Genomic DNA, 22019 nt, shown 5'->3' with positions numbered 1-22019 from the left:
GAAGAGAAAAGAAAACAATGGGAATTGGAATGGATTGGATTGGGGCTTTGGGAATAAGCGCGGATTTGTGATATGGCTGCGAAGGGAATGAAGGAGGTTTTATACTTATCACTCAAATTGAAACTTCCTCTTGTTCAAGGAGCTGCTGCGATTGAAGTCAAAGTAAACTCTTAACTTAATTTCTTTTAAAATAAGTGGAAAATATGGTAAGCTTCCTAGACACTAGACAGTACCTAGTACCAATAATATAAAACCGATTTATATTATCAATGAATATTAAACTCAATATGGAATGAGTAAACTTTTCACTTAATATAACAGTAGTTCAATAACTTAAACAATGTGTATCACATTCAAAGAACTAGATACCTAATGGAACCGAGGTCAGGATTAATGTACCTGATAAATCTCTTTTTTTCTTGTTATAATTTATAATAAGGTTGTCAAGGTGCATAGGTAGAAACAGAGGTTACTTGATACCGTGTTAATTGTAACTTTTTTAATCAAATGGTCTAGAGTTTGAATCTTACTTGATTATTGAATATGAAATAAAACATATTAGAAAAAAAATATTTATCTTATACCAATATTATGGTTACCAAAAAAATATAAACATAGAAATTTTGTGTCAATTAAATTAGTATTTTGTTCTTCTAATTTTATTTAGAAAAAGTAGGCTATACAATAATAATATGTAATAAATTTATACTATTATTCTATCATAAATTATTACATATAATAAATTTATTAAATTTTAGAATAATTACCTTAAAAATCATATTAATTATAATTTTTAATTAGTTGGTAACATAAAACATATTTATTCTTTTCATAGCACGGAGTTAGGATCAAACTTTTAAATACATATTTAAAAAAAATAAGATTATAGGTCAATCAAGATCGTGTTTACAATTTTTTAAGCCTTAGGCAAACTTTTTAAAACAAATATAAATTAATTTTTCATATAACTTTAAATGAGTTATAAAAGTTTCCAAATAATTTACAGCAGTATTTATGTATATGTATATTTTTAAATTGGATATCTTATTAACAAAGTAACTACAAATACATATAATTAATAAAATTTATTATATAAGAATTTAAATTTAAAAAAAAAATGGTTGAGTAAAATCACCAAGTTCTACTAAAAATGGAGCTTTCTGAGTTAAAGATTGTGCCAATGTCTTGATCATGTTACCATATTGCATCAAACATGTTAACCAAAGTGCATCAAGAGTACCTGATTTTGAAAGGGGGGAAATTTTCAAAAAAGAATTACAGTTATCTCAATGAATGTTTTATGTTTACAATTCCAATGCAGATTGCAAAACAAGTCTCAGTCTTTCTTCTGTAACGGCAACTACCTACCAATTTGATATGGTAGGTCCACAAGAGCAACTGAGGAATTCGCAGGTAATGATGACCATAGGTCTAACATGCCCTGTTTGAATTTGAACACTGCTCATCTACCGTGGGACAATGTTGAATTTAAGCTTGTGACAATGGTGAATTCAAGCCAGTAACACTCGGAAGTTCTTGCAGAAGACATGCAATCTTCTGGCTGGCCGAAGAAATTTTTTAACTTACAATCTTCTGATACTCTATTGTAACATGCAGAATGTTGAGAAAATCATGATCATAGATGTATTATTGGCTAATCGTGATGGAAAATCAATAAGAATGATGCAATGAGTTCTTTTGTATCTTCCAACAACTTTCTCTTAATAATCCTCTTAAAACCAAATACAAAAGTATTACATAAAAAATAAATGCATTTAATATTTTAAAAATATAAAAAAAATGCATTCAATATTTCTTTTACTTTAGGAGGATCATCAGGAAGATGATGTGAGATGATTAAGTAATATTTTGATCCAATGTTAGGGTGTTTTGTTAGGTCTTTATAGGGTGATAATTGACAATTAAATGAATATGATGATATCTAATTCTCTGTTTTTTTTTTCTCCTAAGATATGCCATAAGGGACTCACTCGCTTATCACGACTCATGAATGCATATGGTGATCCAGTGTATAGGCACGAATATCGGAAGGACTTGTACCCGGCCTAAGGACAAACATCAAGATAAAAAATTATACAGCATGAGTGAAAACAAAGGTATAGGAAACCAAGCATCAGAAATATTGCAAAAAAACTCGTTGATTTCATCAGTTTACGTTTGCACAAAGCATATAATCCCTCCAGTTTCTTTTATAAGAAAAAAAAAATGATTTTGCACTTATTAACGAATTAGTTAATTTCATTAAATTGTATTAATCTTAAAACAAAAGTAAGTCTTTTCCTAAACTATCCTTAATTGAAACTTGTTATCAAGCATAAAAAAAGTCTTTGGCCCTATTAAATGAAGGATATTTTGAAGATAACCTTATTAAATTAAACTTTTATATTTGAGACAAAAAAAATAGGACTTTTTTTTTGCTTATAAAAGAGACCGGAGGGAGTAACTGCAGGTGAAAACACGCATAAGTAGTACCCTCTTTCTGTCCTAATCAATTTATGACTCTAATTAAATCAACCGTAAAAACTTTTTATCAAAAACAATTATTAATGCACTCTCATCATGATTTCCTTTGCACTCTCTGTAATTTCCAATAACATTTTCGATTTATTGATTTCTTAACCAGTACTCTTAACACTCGTTAGCAAGACCCTTAACTATTTCAAGCATTTTGCTAACATCTATGCCAGGCCAGACTGGACCTGAACAGTTAAGAAAATAGTAACCAACCCAACCAAACTAATTGAGATGTGTGTGGTCAACCCAGTTAACAGATATCTGTCCTAACCGAAAATACAATTACTTTCACATCCAAAATAATTTCCTTCCCTCAACCAGACAATACATTATATTTAGGGAAAATAACCTGCAGGTGGGAAGAAAATACCTTTTGTTAATGGTTCCATAATGGAATTTGAGTTTTCCAGCCTTAATATCCTCAACATACTGTGACCGACCATGACAAATAACATGTTACAGTATGAGTAGGCGACAAAAAAAAAAAAACTAAAGCCAGCATGTTTAAATATCTGATTCTGAATCATACCAAACTTAAGGTAACCACCATTGATGAAAAGGATAGAGAATTGAAAGGTATATCATCAAGTGGAAAAAGTTGGCATGCTGATGATTCTGGACCAGGTGAAAAATGGTGCTTCTTCAGCTTTGCTAAGAATATCATGTAACTCTGCCTCAAACATTCCATAATCATGATCAAAATTCTCTACCTAATCAAGGAAATAAAAAGAAAAAAAAAAGAAAATAATAAAAGAAATAAATCAAAGCTTCTTTCTCACTTGGCCAATTAAAGGAATATCCAATTGGGCAAATGGAGAAATTACTTCTACATCTGCATTTGCTTCCTCCCTTGTTTCCCTGATGGCACCTTCCACAGCAGACTCTCCAATTTCCAAATAACCAGCAGGAAGGGTCCTTATTGACACCAAAATATGAAATTAACATAGCTTGTTGATGAAAAGAGATGCAGCATTTATCATCATAAAAAAATTATTAGCAATAGCATCATGGTTTTATAAATAGTTCTTGGGATAGGAAGGTGACATGTACATAACCAGAAGCAACAAAAATAGGCAGTTCAATAAGAAAATCCATTCCTACCAAAGGCCATGAGATGGTTGAATACTCCTCTTGCAAAGAAGGACCTTGTTATCATGTTCAATGAGGCAGCCAACTACCTACTTTGCCATCCAAAATCATATCATGTTCAGAACAAAGTAATTAGTCGCGTATCAATTGATGGAATGAAATAAATGCTATGACAAACAGCATACAATCATTATACACTTCTTTTCCAGACAAAGGTTAAAGAATCCCAAAACACAGATATGACACATGACACAGAAATATGACAAATTTTAAACATTAACAAACACAGAAATTACTATAAAAATAATTCAACAACAAAGCCTTATAAAACATAAATCTTAAATCAAAAGAGAGAACTGATGTTTTGAAAGTTAGCATAAGTCATTGTAAACATAGTGAAACATTACCATTTTTTATCTAATTGTAATGGAATTATAAAAGTAAAAAAAACATATAAGGAGTTTCTGAAGAGTCCAACATGCATACACATCTGATACAAGTACAGCTACTATTTAAAGTGACCATGCTTTTTTGCTTCCTTTTAGAGAAACATCTAAAACAAATTATACTGCTCCAAATCCTTATTTGTTTTGCATTTTCATTAACTATATTGTGAAAATAAAAAATACTTCAAAGAATGAAAGTTATGCGGATACCTTAACCTCCATATCCATTTCAGTATCAAATTCAAGCAGAACATACCAAATCATTTATAATGCACAGAGTAACCTTCATACTTATTACGGCACATATGGTAGAAGACTAGAAGTCCTAATCCAAAATTTAAGAGTGAACAGAAACCACAAAATCAGCTGCAACATATTTCAGCACATGACAAATGAAAGAACTAGTAAAAACAAATTTCTAATATACTTTATTGCACAACTGTCATCTTGCATTCTCACACGCATCTTGCAAAATCAATTCATACGCATCGAAAGCAAATTACTTCAGAACACGCAAAAAATACCCGGTATCACTTCACAAGCACTAAACCAAAATCAACCAGAAACTAACAGAGATATTTCTAGACAGTCACCATCTTTGGATTCTGATATGCGATCTTCCCGCAAACCGTACATATGACTCTCAACCTTTCCTCCCCTTCAGGAATATCATGCTTCGTGGAACCACCACACCACTGACAGAACTTAATGTTTCGAACATTCCCCTACAGTATCACAATTAACACCATTTCAGCAAACCGCTAAGGTCCACAATTGTAAAATTTCAACGTTGCATCTAAAAACAATAACACATCATATCTACATAATGCAATAACGAAATTCAACATTAGGATTTGGGAATGTGCGAAGAGAACTCACGGCAGAAGGAAGCGACGACGAGGAAGCGTGAAATGGCACGAATCGAACCCAGCGAGCGACGGTGGTGATGGGAAGCAGTTTGGAATAAGGGTTAGGGTATGGAATTGAGGAAAATGAGGACAGGGATGAGACTGTGCGGGGTTTCCAACTCCATCGTTGACTAACCAATCCACATATCTGAAGCTGAATTGCTTTCACCATCATTTTTCTAATTCAATTTCAAATTGGAACACACGCAATTATACACAACCAAATCCTTTTCGCTGTCGCTTCTCAAATTCAAATCACCCAATTTAACGAGCAAAAGAACCACTCCCTTTCTCCCCCTTAATCCAAAATCTTCAAACGTTAAGACCTTAACCTCCTTATTTGAATAAAATAAAATAAAATAAAATAAAAGTGTTGTTACTGTTTTGACTTTTGAGTTTTCTCTTCAACCTTGCGAGTAAAAATCGAATCTCTACATAGAGGGTTGAACGATGATGCATTTTATGCATGCATGCAAACTCGCAGATTCACACACTTATTTTTCTCTCATTTTACTTCATTTTCTTCCAATGCCAAGCAAATTGTTTGAGATTTTGGTGAAACTTTTAAACCTACCAATTTGCTTCACCTTGTGAGTTTAGTGATAAGAAAAATATATAATCACTAGAGAAAGTGTGAAATAAAATAAAAAGTATTTTTTTTATCTGTCTTGAAAACATAAAAGTTAATAGATTATATAACACTTATCTTTTGAAATAATTAAAAATATTTTATATTAAATATTTCTTAATGTTCATAAAAATTTTGATAACAAGAAAGACCTTTACTTAGATTTCTTTTTTCAATTTGATTTTTGCAATTTACATTAGAGTTGTTCAGTTTATAAACACTCTTACCCAAATAGCAAAAATGCAACTCTTATGGATTATTTGAACACCAAAGGAGATTCTGAATATAATCAGCTGAGACAATAAATGGTAATAAATAGTACAAATATATTAGAGACAAAAAAAATGGTACATTTGCAATTGTAAAAAAAAATAGCAAACACATTATTTCCATGATCATCTAATAAAATTACTCAACTACAAAAATACAAAGAAAGCAAGATTGGTGTGTCAAATAATTTTAGCAAGGTCAATCATCTGGTATGAACTAGCTGGAGACTTCTTGAAAAGGATTAGTCTACGTCTGAAGGGTCCTTAATCCAGGGCCAGGCTATCACATAAAGATTGATAAGCCGCACTGCAAAGCTCGAACTTCTCTTCTGCTACAGCCTATCAAGTATCAAAGTACAGAATCAAAAATAGAATTAGGAAGCTCTGCGAACTAATGATAGAAAATCCTGAACAAGGAATAAAACAAGAAAGGAGGAGGAGGAATATAATCAGTGGTTAGAGCTTGGCAGCACCTTGGAAGAGCCTTGATGACGATCTGGATGCCATTTTAGAGCACAGGGCCGGTACCTGATGACATAAAAAGGTTAAAATATCATAGTAAAGAACTCTGGCTTCCTAACATTTTGGTAAAGAGGAAGTGAAAGAAGTAGGAACTCACGCATTTTTTACATCTTCAAGTTTCAGTGGACCAGAAACACTCAATCCGAGGGCTAATCTATCAGAAACTAAATGTGAATCAGAACTATCAGACTCGGATGAAGAGTCATAATCATTTTCGTTTCAATATCTCCAGTTCCATGATTTTTCAAAATTAGAAAACCGTTCAGACCTCCTCCACTGAGGATTTTCCTCATTGATGAAGGACCAATAGAAGAATCTATTCCCACCAAAGGCAGAACGGAAACTGGTTTCAACATCGAAATCATCTTAACAAAAAGAAGGATATCCTTAAAGAAATCAAGTTTGTTACCAACTTACCATTAATAAGTTTGACTCAGAATATACTTTGTAGGTATCTAGAAACTTATATTTTTTGTTGAAAATAATAAAAACAATGTAAAAAGAAAAACAACACAGATTTAAGAAAGCTTATGATGCAAGTTCAAATCAAATCCTATCTATGATCTCCGCAAGTTTAAATCTTCCAATCCTATTTGAGTAGACATGAAGCTCCCAAACAAGATTAAGTTGGATGACTTCCTAGAGAGATACAACCACCAATCAAGAGAGCAGGTACTAAAAGATACATGATGTCATTTGTCATATATTCTGTCATGGCACAAATATTTCAAGCATTCTTACTTCTGTACTGATGACTTGATCCTTTATTGGCATTCCTGTACCTTCCAGTGCCCCCATCAGAATATTGTTTTTTAAACCATGAGGTGCCTTGACTTGGGCTTAGAGCAAGAGGAGTAAATATTGATCATAAAACCATACATAAACAGTCAAGATTAAAGACTACTTAAAGTTGCATGACCCATATGAAAAAAAATTAACATCACTTTAATCTTTTAATCTTGAATATTCATGAAAAAATCTAATGATCAGTATTTGATCCTCTCACCCTTATATATGAAAGCTTCACACTTGCATGACAGCAATGAAATGCAGAACAATGTAGGCCACATCTCCTCCAAATGTTGCAGCTCCCAAGAGACATGGAATCCAAAAAAATTGGTAATAACAGGAATGGGTCTACTGTTGATCTTTGGCAGTGACATTGATGCATTTTAGAATAAGTTTCTTGAGGGAGAGAGTAAGAAAGCCCAAAAGATGGGGTCTGATGCCTCAATCTTCTCTGAAAGTGGTCATAAGATACACGATTTATTGGTCCATAAGAAAGAACGACCAGCACCTTGATAATTGCTGGATGTATTGGCAAGAGATCATTGAAGATTTTTAGTTCTGTGAAAAGGAGAAGAGGGAAACCAAAAAGGATGTTGGATATGTACATTATCCTTCTAGCATATGGACTAAACAAGCATGGGATGGAATCAGCAATGAGGGGTTTAATGGCTTTCAGCACCAGTGTGGAAGCTCTTATACAGAAAGAGCTATAGGAAAATCACTCCATTTTTCATTCCCTAATCCATCATCAGTATGTGCTCCGTGTTACAGGCTATGCAGTGGACTAAGTACCAATTATTCCTTTTCTTCTGCTTATGCAATTGCAAAGTACTGCTCTCATACTGCTACTAATCACATTAGAAGAGGGGACAAGATATTATGCTGGGTAGTGAAGCAGCAATTGTGCTTAGTGGTGTTGGAAGCTTCAATTGCCTGCAGGACTTTGTCTTAGAGGAACACAGAGCCAAAAAGATCTCAAGACCATGAGACAATGGTAATGATGGTTTTCAATGGATGAAGGCTCTGATGTGTTGGTAGAACCCAAAACTGAAAATTTTCTTTTACAGTATATATCTATTACTAGCCATGTTCAGCAACCTAACAAGTTTTTGTTTTATTGACCTCTGTAAAACTCAATCCTAAATCCCATGACATACTCTTCTAGAGGAAGTGAGGAGCACGGCCCAAACTTGTTACTTGACAATCTTCTCCAAACAGTTGCCAACCATTCTACCTTCAGCAGATGTGTGAAACAAGTCCGGAAATAACTCATTGAAGGAAACTTCTGAAAACCAAATAAGATATCACGAGTCATGACAGCTAAAAGCCTTTCCACATATCCCGAATTCCTGACTTTATGAAATTTATGGAGCCAAATAGTCAATGTTAGGCTGTTAGCCCATAAAATATCCTCATTTTACACGCTTATTTATCAAGTGTCATAAGATTTAACATAGAAATCCATCCTGACAATTCAGAATATAGTTTCTGTCCAGAACCATCTTACTCAAAAAACATTACACAAAGATTTAGCCCATCTAGATAGATTGCAGCAGGTCCTAAATGCTAAATACAAGGCTGTTCTGTTCATCACTGACCCTATTTTCTATGAATAAACCAATGAAGCATAGATAATACATACAAGATAAATGTAAAAAAATTGTTTCAGCTTGTAACAATTGGAAAGAAACCATGACAAAAACCATCGGACTACCTACCTCATTCAAGCAACAATATATTAGATGATATTATGATAAGTTGATAACTTAACATGAAGCAAAATAAAAAATTAAAAAAATACAAGAAACTGCACACACATACACAAGTGAGACAGACAGAGAAGAGGCATGATGAACCTGAAACAGGGATTCTGCATAATCATTGATACTGTTCATTACTCTGTTTCGCTTGCATCCTTCTAAACCTTCTCGAGTTATGGTTGCTCCCTCTCAGCAATTAAACAGTTCTCAGTCCAACAAAACATATAAACAACACTTTCCACATAACCAAACTACATTGAACCCCCCCCCCCCCCCCCCCCCCCCCCCCACACACACCCCTTCTCATTAATTCAATAAATTGGGTTACACAAAAAGTTCCCAAATTGCAATAAACGGATACAAAATCAGAAAGGAACACGGAATTGGTGTGGTGAGACCCACTATCAAAAGAGACAAAGGTTTACACTTTACATTCTATTAATTAATTAATTCACATAATAACGATAAATCAAGAGAAGTTGTTTAATGAAATGACAAAAAGATAAAGTGAATTGAGAGAAACTAACGGAGTCCCAATGATTGCGGCGTTTACGTTGCAAGGGAGGGGTTGAATGGAAGAGTGCGGCTCTGAAAGAGGAATTGATATCGTTGCTGTTTGAAACTTTGAAGATGGCGCTGTTCATTTTTCTCTGCAATTCGAGTTGTTTGCCCAACCTCGATCGATCGAAACGAACTAGTTTAACAAGAAATCAAAATTAGGATCATCTTAATAAGTTTAATGTTCATTAGGGAAGACAATGCTAACAATTAAGGAAACATTCGAGTAAACCATGTTTATTCTCAAATATTACTATCACGGTATCACTAGTCTATTTAATATTTTTTAAGGTAATAAAATTATATAGAGTATAGACCTCTCTTAAAAAAATTATATAGACCTAATTAACTTTTATTTCTTGAAAATTGAAATTTGGGACAAATCCAGTTTTGATTTCCCAAATTTTTCTTTTAAAAAATATTTTAATCTCTTAAATCTCAAAAATTATATTTGTAGTTCTTGTAAATAAAAAATCCACTTAAAAAAGTTTTGATTCAGACACTTTGTCAATGAGGAGAAATAATATTTTTGTAAAACAATTTAAAATCCTTTGTTAGTAGAAGGAAAAAAAACATACAAAGAACCATACTAATTTGTCTTTAACAATTATTAATTTTTCACTCACATATCAAAGTTACACAAGTATTATTCATAGTTCATTGAATGACGTCAATACAACTAATCCCAGCCCACAAGATATGCTGTAAGCTGTGATGGTACGTGCTATCATGGACTGTGGTGATAAAGCAACAAGAAGAGGTGTTCTAAGGAACCATGCAGGAGTTTTTCTCTGGGCTGCGGGGCATCCTCTTTGGCCTGAAGCTTGCCTGGATGAGGGGCTATAGAAAGATCAGAATTGATTCAGATTCTCAAGTTGCCATTAAACTAGTCTCTCAAGGCTGCGGCATACAACACCAGCTCTATAATTTGATTCAAGCTGTTCATAATCATCAGGGACATATTACCTGGAGACATTTGCTTTGAGAAGCAAATCAAGTTGCGGAGTGCTAGCTGCTAAGCAAGCTATTTCGGCCTTGTCTACTGTGAGTGTTTGAGTTTCCTCCTTAATGTATTGTTGCCAAACTGAGAGCTGATATGGCTCTTGTTGCTTTTCCTAGAGGTTTTTAACCTTCTGGTTGTTTTATATCCACCAAAAAAAACTCAACCACTAAAATAATAACTAACAACTAGTGGGATTAGTCTTAGGTGGAACCTGAAGTAACAGCGCTTATGTCTTATAATGTAAAGGAAAGAAGGATGATGTCAAGGCCTTTACTTCAATCTTCTCAGCTTGATGATGTTTTTATCCTCTCTTTTATTTCTTTACCTTTGGAAATGTGGTTTCTGACTTGTGGGTGCTTTTTTTTTTTTTTTATGGTACATTCTTGTCTGTGGTCTAACTAAACTTATTAATAGCACGTTGCTTCTGGACTTCCTTATAGGTATTTAACGGTGAACATTAATCTAACTAACTTAAGACGATGAAATATAGACTACAGAATAGGCAGTTGCAAAGTACATTGATTATATCTACAAATATCAGAAAGAAACCAAAGTAATGCTTTATAGTCTATGTTTTGTTTTTTAAATTTATTTCCCTTTCTTTTTTATATTAATTAATTAACACTAGTTATTTTAGTTATTTTTTAATATGTAAGAACCGAAAATAAATATTACAAAACTTATAATAATTCACGTGTTTTATTCAATTAACTAAGTTAGATTCATTTGATAATTAATTAACACTAACAAAACTCTTATTAATAATACATTTCTATTAAACTCGTTAAAAACAAATTGAAGTAATAAACGGTGCAATGATACATTTAATTTCATTTCAAAATAAATCAAAGGACACTTGTATAATAACATGATAAATTGATCATTATGTTATATTAAAAAAAACATACTAAAGTACAAAAGTGATGAAAAAAATTAAAAGAATATCTTAATTTTATTATTAAATAATTTGTGGGATTCATAATCTGAGTGGACAACATTATGATAGATTAAATGAGAAGAAACATTGAGAATAAGTTAGATAATACTAAATCACATTAGTCATGAGCAGTTAAATGAAAAATGAGAGATTGTTTGATGATGACAATAACATAGAGAAAACTTAGATGGTACTTAAATGTTCTAACATCATGTATCTTCCTGGATTAGTATATCAAAGTCATGGACCTAGCATATCAAAGTCATGGACCTAGCAGTTGTTTGATCCAAGCAATAACAATGAAAGAGTTGTTCATGGATCATGTACTCAAGTTAAGTTGTACTTGACCAAGAGTCTAGCTCTAGTAGATATTCAAGGTTTAGTCCTTCAATGTCATGACCAATGAATTGTTTAACTACATCATTAACTAGCTTTAGCTATTTAATCTTGAGATTTATATCACTCACACTAATCTTGTTGGGTAGACTCTTGAAATTATTTAATGTTTAGTTAATTACTAAACAACTATTGCATTGTTGTAAATGACTAAATACATTGATGCTTTTAACAAACTTTTTCAGCAATGTTGCTTACACATAAGGGTAAAAAAATGAGACTTCATCGCCATTGAGTTTGTTGATGTTTTTATTTTCATTTTAGGTATTGAGGCTAATTTGATTAATATTTTTGGGATAAATTGAAAATTAGCACTACATGTTAGGACAAACAAGTAAGACAAAACTACTAAAATATATATTACACAATCCATGTCATATTTTGATAACAACCTATGATAATTAGTGGTTTAGGAAGATACAATGAAGAGAAAAAAAAGGTTAATTTTATGTTGTATTTGGGTTAAAATGAAATAAAAAAAACAATAAGATAGAAGTAGATAAGAGCTATAGAAGTAAAATAAATAGAATAGAATAGAAAAATATGTTATTTGAAAGGATAGAAATAAGAAAGAAAAATGGATAAATTTCTTGTGCTTGTTTGGATGATGATAATTGTCCTTTTTACTTACATTTTATAGTAATTTAGGGATAATTATATAATATATCTCTTATGCTTTTGAACTTTTTTTTATGTTCATTTGAGTTAAGTTTGAACAAAAATATTTATTTAACTACAATTTTTTACTTTATACCTTTTATGTTTGATCCTTGATTTGTTTTCTTGTGTCTTGTAAGAACTTTGTGTAAGCAAGGATCAAGCAATGGAAATGTCAGAATAATGATTTTGATGCGTCAATGATCCATTGGGTTTAAGTCTTTAGCTTTAGAAGTCTTCCATAGGCAAAAGAAACTTGTTGGAAGTCTTGGGAATTTCACACACCTTATGCAAGTTTCAAAATTGTTTAAATATGAAGTGCAGGAATCGCACACCCTATGTAAAAATCTGCACTTTGTGCATTGGCTCCTCTAAGAATTAACTCCAATTTTCTTATTTTGTTTTCCTTTAGGCTTGAACTCTTATTGGCCCGTAGCTTTAAATAACTATTTTTTTTCTTTAGTTTAGGGTTCGAAATCTTGTGCATTTGAGAGAGAAATGAAATCCAAGAAGTTACTTGACCACTTGGGATGCATAGGGATTACTTCTTTGATGTTTATCCATCAAGTGTTTTTTCTCCCATGGCCATAAGCAACTAATTTCTCTTTCGTTGGGATTTAATATAATTGATCTTACTCTCATGTAACTGTTATGTTTATTTCTATTTAATAAAGCATTATTATTGTTCTCCTTCTAGGTCTAATGCTTACTTTTGATTTGATTACCCTTTTGCATGATTTTATTTATTCAATTGTAATTCAAAAATGTCTTTGAATTGCAAACTGGAGATAACACTTGATAATTTTTATGCCTAGGGATATGATAAAAAAGTTTGGACATCAACAAATCATTTTTGTTAATGCAAATTGTTTGGTTATGTTAATTCAAGAGATTGATAATGTATAATCAAATGATTTAGTTCTTTTGACTTAAGAAATTAAGGTTGAGATAAAATTGTGCTATGATGATAGTATAAGTTTAATTGAATATGAATATGTGGTGATTGCATGCTAGAAAAGTCCAATGAAATTAAACTCTCCCGGTTTCATTCATTAGATATAAACCTCATTTTTTTGTGCATACCAAGTGTTTAACAAAATTCCTAAACCAATTTTCTTTTACTTTTCTCATTTGTTTTTTATGCAATTGCCTTTTAATTTTGGTTGCTAAATTTCTCAATTCTCGTAGTCTATAGTTATACTATTAATTACTTAATTATTGCAAAAGTTCTTATGAAGATGATACTTGAGTGATTTGATACTTTGTCAAAATTCCAACAAGTTTATGACATCATTGTTGGGACTTGTGTCTCAATGATTAGACAATTTTTTAGTATTTTTGTGGACTTTAAACATTCTTTATATTCTTTTGCATATTTTATTTTCATTCCCTCATCAAGTGCTAACTATCTTTCTAGTTGCTCTGGTTATTTGTGATTTTGTGCATGCTAAGTACTTTTGGTTCAAGGAGCACAACTAATCCCCATGATCTCTAGTTCATTCTTGAAATTGAGAAGATCGCTTGACAAATTAGTGCCCAAATCAATGAGACAAAAACAACTAACTAAATAGTTGACATTGGAGGAAAGTTCTTCCAGCTCACCTAAAGAACAAATTCTCAATCTAATTCGAGAACATTCCTCTAGTTTAAAACAGAAAGAGATGATATAAGACCTCCCGTTCACATAGAAGACAAAAGAGATGATAATTGACACAAGAAAAAAGTTCTTCCAATTCATTACATTTTTATTTGATGTTTGGTTTAAATGCCTTTTGATCTAGAAATCAAATTAAATCACAACGTGAACATCTTTAATTAAAAGATTACATTAAATATTTTAATAATAAATAGATCAAGTTGAATAAATTAAAAAAAATTGAAAAAGTAATCTAAGTAAAATATTTTTTGATATACGGAACAAATTAAACCAAAATTCTTGTCTAAACAATGGTATACAAGTCACTTGATATAATTACATTTTCTTTGTCTCACTTTTTTTTCTCTAATCAAAAAAGAAAAAGAAATTTACTTTTCCCTTTTAATTGAATATAAAATTTTTAGTTTTTCTTTTCTTTTTACTTTTTATCATACACATAGATTAAGAAAATAAAAAATTTATCAACACAATAATATTTTTTTTTGTTACAATATTAAAAACAATTTGTTATAAAAAAACAAAATTATTTATTTATTATTTTATTTCATTTTCTCGTCACATCAAGAGAAAGCATTGGACAACCAAAAGGATGTGGTCAACGGAGGACGGTGATTGTCCGAAGCGGGAAAGCACGTTGTATGTTTGGTTGGTAGTTATCCGCTGCACGTCTTTGGTCATGGCAACGAGAAGTGTCCTCAACCGTTAGATTCCAAAGAGAATTTGAAGTGGTCAACGAGGGATCCAATCCTAGCGACGAAAATGGAGGAGGGAGCAACAAGTGTTAGTAGACACGACCGCATCTAAAAAAACACGCCGACATGATCTCTCGACAGTTGCGAACTGAATGCTTAGTTGGTAATGTTATGCCCTATCGCTTTTTGCACCGTCCCATGCATCATTACCCCCACACACCTCCATCAACCTCTAAAAAGTTAAGAGTGAAAATTACACACACCCGAGGAGAAGAAAAGCTGCTTCTTCTAAGCAACACGACCTAGTTACTTTACTTGTAGGGCCTTTCCCTTTTTCCTAAATTACCCCTCTTTTCATCATATGATAATAATATCCAGCTCAGACTATAGAATGATATTATGATAGCATTATAGAGTTGACACTAAAGAGCATTATACATGTTGCACCTGACATTCAAGTTCATAAATACTAACACTATGCAATAGATAACATATCCTCAAATAAATGCCACACGTTTGGATGCTCAAATAACCTCAAAAAGGTTAATAGGATGGGATTTAAGAGTCAAGGAATATACCATAGATTTTAACTGTTTTTAAAAATGTATTGTTTTTTTATGGATTTAAAAATGTATTGTTAAATCTTCAATTATTATTAAATGAGACACATTAAAGAAATAAGGAACATAAATTTAGGTTCACCAAAAAAAAATAGTACTTAAAAAAATGACACCAATTTAATAATTTAATCAAATAAAATGACATTTATTTAATTCATCAATAATAAAAAGTACCGTAATATTATTAAATGTTCAATTAATAGTGTTATCATAATCTGTACATAAAAAGCAATCACTTTTCTATATAATTGAGAGATTAAATTAATATTTGTTTAAACTATCACTGAATCCATTTACCGACCTTTTATATGCCATTTTTTATATATATTTGTATGCTTTAAAATCACGAAAAAAAAATTATAGAAAATTCTAACATGATCATTTCAATCATAAATTTAAACAACTCTAAATCGAAAACATTGAATAAACTAGAAATGATACCTGGGAATTTGGAACAAGAGACATTCCGCAAAAGAAAAAATATGTTGAATAATTGAAACGGTGACAAGAAAAGAGGAATAGTGAAAATCAATAAAACAGAGATGGGGGGTTATTGTTATTCGAGGAGACGAGTGAAATGAGTGAGTGAGGGGGGTGTAACTGGAAAGCAAGAAAAAGCACAAGAGTGCCAGCTATTTCCAACAACAAACGTGGCCCGTGGATGCGATATTGGTAACGGACGGCGAGGATGGAAGGACGTGCAATTTGCGCTTCATTTGAGGCGAATTTCATTTGACCAGACCTTTCTTTTTTAAACCACAGGGCGGGTACCTCAGCCACACACATACATCATCAAAAAACACACACGACACACTCCCATACACACACGTTGTCTCGCACACATTCCTTCATTCCGCAGGTATAGCCACGTTCTCTCTTCCCTCTTTCATCCCCGGTGATAAGAACAAGCACCCACCGTTTAACGCTAATTATATGTGTTTTTGGTTTTTTTTTTTTTTTTTGCAGCAGCAAACATCTTTACCTTAAACGACAACAATGGCCGATGCCGAGGATATTCAACCCCTCGTTTGCGATAATGGAACCGGAATGGTCAAGGTATATCAATTTTTATGGGATCATAGGTTTTTCTTTTTAACCCATGTTATAAATGTGAAATATTTACCCATCTTGTTGATGATTAATCTTCGCAGCAAATTTAGACTTTATTTAAGGGATCCGAGTCCAGTTCCATCTGGATCAATATAATGCCGGTGATCATGGGGGGTTTGGTGTTTAGGATCTGTTAGGATACAATTTTTTTTCTTAATTAATTTTTTGATAGACAAATGTTAGTTTTGTTAGCAGAGATAATCGAATTTGCGATCTTTTCCCTTAATCATTCAACCCACCTTATATCCCCCTTAATAGTGTGTTAATGTTGTTGGGATTTGTGTGATAGGCTGGTTTTGCCGGAGATGATGCGCCGAGGGCGGTGTTCCCCAGCATTGTGGGGCGTCCACGTCACACGGGAGTGATGGTTGGGATGGGGCAGAAGGATGCGTATGTTGGGGACGAGGCTCAATCCAAGAGGGGTATTTTGACTCTCAAATACCCAATTGAGCATGGAATTGTGAGTAATTGGGACGACATGGAGAAGATCTGGCATCACACGTTCTACAACGAGCTTCGTGTGGCTCCTGAAGAACACCCTGTGCTTCTCACCGAGGCGCCGCTTAATCCCAAGGCCAATCGTGAGAAAATGACTCAGATCATGTTTGAGACCTTCAACACTCCTGCTATGTATGTTGCTATCCAGGCCGTGCTTTCCCTTTATGCTAGTGGCCGTACAACTGGTAATTGATCTTCATCCACCTTCTTGATTTTTTGTTTTTTGGTTTAACGTGAATGTTGGGATTGTGAGGTTTGTAGATATGATGTGAAACTACTTATCTGTGTTTGTCATGTAACTTGATGATTTTTTAAGTTATAGATCATGGGTTTCTCTAAATTGAAATGGCTTGCATGAGCTTCAAACTAATCCAAATTGGGCCTATGTGTCTTTGCCTATTTAAGTTTAAGCTTTTGGGGGTTATTGGATCATGACATGGTACCAAATTGATCCCTGTTGTTTCCATTAATAACAAACAATGTCTTATCCCACTAGCTGAGACTAAGCTACATGGATCACATGATGCCATTCCTCTTGGATAAAAACCGAAGCTTCAGCTACAGGGAATCCTTGTTGTTTCCATTATTCTAATATATAAAAGTAAAAAGTTCGATACAAAGTAACCCCTGGAGCCTAAAAGGGTTTGGAATTGTTGGGTGGTTGTAAGGAGGAATTCGTGGGAATATTTTAAAAGTTAAACTTTTTGTTCATTTTGTTATGTGTTTGTATCATGAATGTTGAATGAGATTTGAAGGTCTAGTAGCCATTTAATGACATGGATTGGTATTGAAATGAGTTGATGTGTTTTTTCTATGGTGTTTGTTGTAGGTATTGTTCTGGACTCTGGAGATGGTGTCAGTCACACGGTGCCTATCTATGAAGGTTATGCCCTCCCACATGCAATCCTGCGTTTAGACCTTGCAGGGCGTGATCTCACTGATGCCCTGATGAAAATCTTGACTGAGCGTGGTTACTCTTTCACCACATCTGCGGAGCGGGAAATTGTGAGGGACATGAAGGAGAAACTGGCCTACATTGCTCTTGATTATGAGCAGGAGTTGGAAACTGCCAAGACCAGCTCAGCAGTTGAGAAGAGCTATGAGCTACCTGATGGGCAGGTGATTACGATCGGTGCTGAACGATTCCGGTGCCCTGAAGTTCTCTTCCAGCCATCCATGATTGGGATGGAATCTCCTGGTATCCATGAGACAACATATAACTCTATCATGAAGTGTGATGTCGACATCAGGAAGGATCTCTATGGTAACATAGTCTTGAGTGGTGGTTCCACAATGTTCCCGGGTATTGCTGATAGGATGAGCAAGGAGATTACAGCATTGGCACCGGGTAGCATGAAAATTAAGGTTGTAGCACCACCAGAGAGGAAGTACAGTGTCTGGATTGGAGGCTCTATCTTGGCCTCCCTCAGCACCTTCCAACAGGTAAACTGCATGACTATAAATTACATATGCCTGAAGCTGTTGAATTTTGAAATGTTAATACAGTACATTAAATAACTTGGTAATTTGTATTTCAATAGCAAGTAGAAACTTGAATAAAATAAACATTATAACAAAATAGGAGGAAATAACAAACATGATACTCAGCTAGATCAAGGGAATAGAACTAGTCTAAAATATATCCTTCTTTCGCTGCGCTTGTTGGGCGATAGAGTAAGTATTTGCTGTATTCAACTCAAAAAATTGATAGTGACAGTGTATTTACTGAGGCTCCTTTTTATGTTTTCTTTCCCATGTGTAGATGTGGATTGCGAAGGCAGAGTATGATGAATCTGGACCATCAATCGTACACAGGAAATGCTTCTAAGTTATAACAATGGAGTATGAAAGATGGACCAGGGAAATTACTATTTATACGAACACTACAAAAATACCATCAAGTGGTTGAGGAACTTTCATTTTCCTACCCTTTACCATTCCTTTTATCTATCTTGTTTTTGTGTTTTCCTTTCTTTGATATGTTGAGATAAGAGCATGAAGGCTAGCAAGATATGTAAGATTCATTTTTTTTTATCCCGTTTTGTTGTAGAAGAGATGTGAATTGTTACCGATTTGGTTTGGTTGAATCAACAAATTCTTTTCCTGAAGTATTCTGATTAACATAGTGGTATGGTACGTGCTTAATTTATAATTCTCTGCAACGAAAAAGTCATTGTTGATCACAGTCCAATCTTTTATCTCGATAGTTGATGTTTTATCTTACAATTCATATGCCAATTTGCCAACTTGGTATGATAATATTTGCTAGTGAGAGTTTCACCTGAGAGTATAAAAATTATCCTGGAGTATTATTTTTATAGTAGTGTCAGAAGAAATAACTAAGCTTTGGTTAAACCATGTTCTTTTTCAATCAATAAGGAGAAAACATTCAACCAACCCTTTTTTCTCTCATAACTTCCTCTCAAATACTCACTTCATCCTACTTGTGCTTTGTCCAAAGCATTCTCAGACTTGCTTCTCATGCAGAAGGCATCAATTTGAAGGCAATTGCTTCCTGCACTCCCTGAGTTACTTGCACTTCTCATATTGGGAAGTAGTATCGGAAGTGCAGAAAAAAAAAAAACACCCCAATTGGAAGCATGTGTTTAGGAAAGCAAATAGTGTTGCGGACTCATCTTTGAAACATGGCCTAACCATGCATGATCACGTGGAAATGTTTCACTCTCGGGTGTCTTTTCTGCATTAGTTTTTCTTTGTGCTTCTGTTGTCCTTGGCTTTTTAGCTCGTTTATCCAACAAATAAAGGAATCAAAAGGGGGAGAGACCTTAAAATTACCGCTTGTATTTGGTATAACCTTGATCTGCACATTCTTAATTTTGACATTTGTTTTGGGTCACTATTAAGTCGATTTGACTCAATTCTTTGGTTTAAGCCCAATGTTCTTCCACACTAGAGAATCTCTTGACATTGTACAAGGGTTCATATAGGCACAAAATATTGGAATATGACCTAAAACTAAAACCGTTAGCAACAAACACTTGCAAATTAAGGGATTTGATACGAAGGCCTTTGTTATACATTATGTTGTAAACACTACACAAGCTCAAATGGAGCCATATCAATTATGCCTAGCAACACACTCTAATTCTTCATCATTTCTTTTTGTAGGTAGATCACGTGAGAGCTTGACTGGTAGAATTTTTTTATAGATTCTTTTCGATGGTGAACTTACAAGGAGGATCCAAGAGCTGAGATCCAATCTCATAAGATGGTGTTGATAGTGGCGAGAGAATTCTGGTAGTGGCAACCTGCAAGGACTCCAACAATGATCAAGTCAGTAGGCGAGAGAGATGGAGAGAGAAAATGAGGGTTAGGTTCGTACATGACAGTTGAATATGCCTTAAATACTCAGATATTGAGGATAGGGATGCCAATGGGGTGGGTCCACCCCCCTCGACAGGATGAGTATAGATACGGGTTAAAAAAAAATAACATATTTTATTTCAAACAATATATAAATATAACCAGTAACAAATAAATTAAAGTTTAAAAATAAGAATTCAATTATATTTTTAAGTTTGTTATTTAATTATTTAACTATTAAGCTAATTGGTTTATATTTTAAAAAATTATAACAATAAAATCTTACATATATATATATATATATATATTATGTATATATGTTGTGATAATTTTTTTTTAAAAAATGCAATATGACAATTATGGATATAGGTATAATTTGATACTCATCCTCGTTTAAATAATTTGAGTAATACATGTAATACATGTACCTGTATTTGATCAAAGTAAATATTTTCCATTAAAGTTGGGTTGAATTCGGGATGATACCCACAAGATTTATTTATTATGCCTAAATGAGGACATTATGAAGGTGTTACACACAAATTGTTGACATGTGGTAATTGTATAAAGTGTGAATACCGTAGATAGATGTTATACATTAGAAATTGACATATGGACACTTCTCATGGTGAGTAAATATGAGAAGGTGCTACAAACACTCTATCAAGTAAGATGAACATATCGTGATAACTTCTAGTATGTTTTATTATTATTGGATTATACTTGTATTATTTCTCATAGTTGTCAATACACTTACCAAAACCATTTCAAATAAGTAAATTATTTTGAATACATTACCTTGAGAAATAATTTTAAATTTTATATTATTTTGATAAATAAAAAGTTGAGGGAGAGAAGTAAAAGAGAGAAAAAATAGAAAAGACATATAAGAGAAAAGAAAAGATGAAGATAAATTGAAGATGTGAGATTCGACCGATGTTTACGACGCAAGGTTTGTGAGAGGAGTGAAATATTTTTTTTTTTAAATATTGGATTTTTTCGTCACATGTTTTACTTTTTCTACCATAAAGTAAATTATGTATTACTTTATATCAGAATATAAATCATTTTATATCAAAATATTATTTTCCTTATTTATGTATCTAAGTAACCAGAGTAAAAAGAAAAGTTAACCTTTTTTCTTTTATTTTTCTCTCAATTTGAACATTTTAAAAATATACACTATTTTTACTTATTTTTCTCCTAACTCTTACTTTTCTCCAACCCAAACAAAGCCTTGAAGTCCAGGATCGTCTACATTTTCTTATCATGAATACACTGTACATTTTATAATCTGTTTGTAGTAAAATGAATGCCGACACTAATTTTTGCTTTAGTGTGTTTGAGTATATGAAAGAGTGGGTATCAAACCACGCGAGAAAAACTGTTGCATATGCATTAAATAATTGTGGTTGCTACATAGGAAGCCAATTAATGATCGCAATGATTCATTTTCTTTCTCTCTTTCTTTTTTGGTTCATAGTGATAAATTGGACGATGTATGTGAGATAATAGGAAAGAATCATTGCTATGCCATTAGTCACATTTCACTTTTCCACCCACCTAATTTTATGTGCTTAATGTTTCAGCAGACTTTAGATTGTTAGAGAAAGAGAGTTTA

At 33.0% G+C, this 22019-nt stretch overlaps 3 protein-coding genes across 21 annotated transcripts; 1 reads left to right on the top strand and 2 right to left on the bottom strand.

Annotated features, from left to right (window-relative positions):
• Window positions 1-6: 6 nt before the first annotated feature.
• Window positions 7-5498, bottom strand: LOC100783108 (nudix hydrolase 23, chloroplastic). 10 transcript variants are annotated; one of them, XM_006576798.4, is made up of 8 exons: window positions 4950-5496; window positions 4664-4795; window positions 3637-3713; window positions 3315-3450; window positions 3065-3205; window positions 2906-2964; window positions 1992-2066; window positions 125-142 (listed from the first exon to the last, which is right to left on the bottom strand). In XM_006576798.4, exons 1-7 carry the CDS (start codon window positions 5151-5153, stop codon window positions 2006-2008), a joined length of 810 nt encoding a protein of 269 aa, XP_006576861.1. In that variant the 5' UTR covers window positions 5154-5496; the 3' UTR covers window positions 125-142; window positions 1992-2005. The 10 variants fall into 10 exon arrangements, 9 of the variants coding, with proteins under 9 accessions (XP_006576862.1, XP_040869992.1, XP_006576861.1 ...); XM_006576796.4 differs by having other exon boundaries at window positions 127-145; XM_006576797.4 differs by lacking the exon at window positions 125-142 and adding an exon at window positions 1166-1561.
• Window positions 5499-5912: 414 nt separating this feature from the next.
• LOC100782571 (uncharacterized) lies at window positions 5913-10659 on the bottom strand. Of its 9 annotated transcripts, XR_005890758.1 has the most exons (5): window positions 10471-10651; window positions 9474-9640; window positions 6495-8471; window positions 6349-6403; window positions 5913-6214 (listed from the first exon to the last, which is right to left on the bottom strand). XR_005890758.1 is itself a non-coding variant. In XM_041014056.1 (4 exons), the coding sequence occupies exons 1-4, from the start codon at window positions 10156-10158 to the stop codon at window positions 6159-6161; spliced, it is 306 nt and encodes a 101-aa protein (XP_040869990.1). In that variant the 5' UTR covers window positions 10159-10659; the 3' UTR covers window positions 5913-6158. The 9 variants fall into 9 exon arrangements, 1 of the variants encoding a protein (XP_040869990.1); XR_005890757.1 differs by lacking the exon at window positions 10471-10651 and having other exon boundaries at window positions 6495-6551; window positions 9474-9760; XR_005890759.1 differs by lacking the exon at window positions 10471-10651 and having other exon boundaries at window positions 6495-6546; window positions 9474-9760.
• Window positions 10660-16033: 5374 nt separating this feature from the next.
• On the top strand, window positions 16034-19182 carry LOC100781142 (actin-3). 2 transcript variants are annotated; one of them, XM_003521168.4, is made up of 5 exons: window positions 16034-16325; window positions 16433-16522; window positions 16866-17259; window positions 17904-18517; window positions 18837-19182. In XM_003521168.4, exons 2-5 carry the CDS (start codon window positions 16463-16465, stop codon window positions 18900-18902), a joined length of 1134 nt encoding a protein of 377 aa, XP_003521216.1. In that variant the 5' UTR covers window positions 16034-16325; window positions 16433-16462; the 3' UTR covers window positions 18903-19182. The 2 variants fall into 2 exon arrangements, with proteins under 2 accessions (XP_003521216.1, XP_006576854.1); XM_006576791.4 differs by having other exon boundaries at window positions 16162-16325; window positions 16436-16522.
• The last annotated feature ends 2837 nt before the right edge of the window (window positions 19183-22019 follow it).

The sequence above is a fragment of the Glycine max genome, chromosome 3, assembly GCF_000004515.6.
Source record: "Glycine max cultivar Williams 82 chromosome 3, Glycine_max_v4.0, whole genome shotgun sequence".
Taxonomy (NCBI): domain Eukaryota; kingdom Viridiplantae; phylum Streptophyta; class Magnoliopsida; order Fabales; family Fabaceae; genus Glycine; species Glycine max.
This window is presented reverse-complemented; position numbering and strand designations above follow the sequence as displayed.

What these genes read in the sequence shown, in the direction of transcription:
- LOC100781142 (XM_003521168.4), top strand. Translation starts at nt 16,463, where the DNA reads ATGGCCGATGCCGAGGATATTCAACCCCTCGTTTGCGATAATGGAACC. An exon ending in ATGGAACCGGAATGGTCAAG is followed by an intron (nt 16,523 to 16,865) that starts GTATATCAATTT and finishes TTTGTGTGATAG; the next exon opens with GCTGGTTTTGCCGGAGATGA. An exon ending in TGCTAGTGGCCGTACAACTG is followed by an intron (nt 17,260 to 17,903) that starts GTAATTGATCTT and finishes TGTTTGTTGTAG; the next exon opens with GTATTGTTCTGGACTCTGGA.
- LOC100783108 (XM_006576794.4), bottom strand. Translation starts at nt 5,153, where the DNA reads ATGATGGTGAAAGCAATTCAGCTTCAGATATGTGGATTGGTTAGTCAA. An exon ending in CATATCAGAATCCAAAGATG is followed by an intron (nt 3,714 to 4,663) that starts GTGACTGTCTAG and finishes ATGGCAAAGTAG; the next exon opens with GTAGTTGGCTGCCTCATTGA. An exon ending in TGGTGGTTACCTTAAGTTTG is followed by an intron (nt 2,965 to 3,064) that starts GTATGATTCAGA and finishes GGTCGGTCACAG; the next exon opens with TATGTTGAGGATATTAAGGC.
- LOC100782571 (XM_041014056.1), bottom strand. Translation starts at nt 10,158, where the DNA reads ATGAATAATACTTGTGTAACTTTGATAT. An exon ending in TACTTGTGTAACTTTGATAT is followed by an intron (nt 9,641 to 10,130) that starts GTGAGTGAAAAA and finishes TTGTTAAACTAG; the next exon opens with TTCGTTTCGATCGATCGAGG. An exon ending in GTCATCAAGGCTCTTCCAAG is followed by an intron (nt 6,215 to 6,348) that starts GTGCTGCCAAGC and finishes GATACTTGATAG; the next exon opens with GCTGTAGCAGAAGAGAAGTT.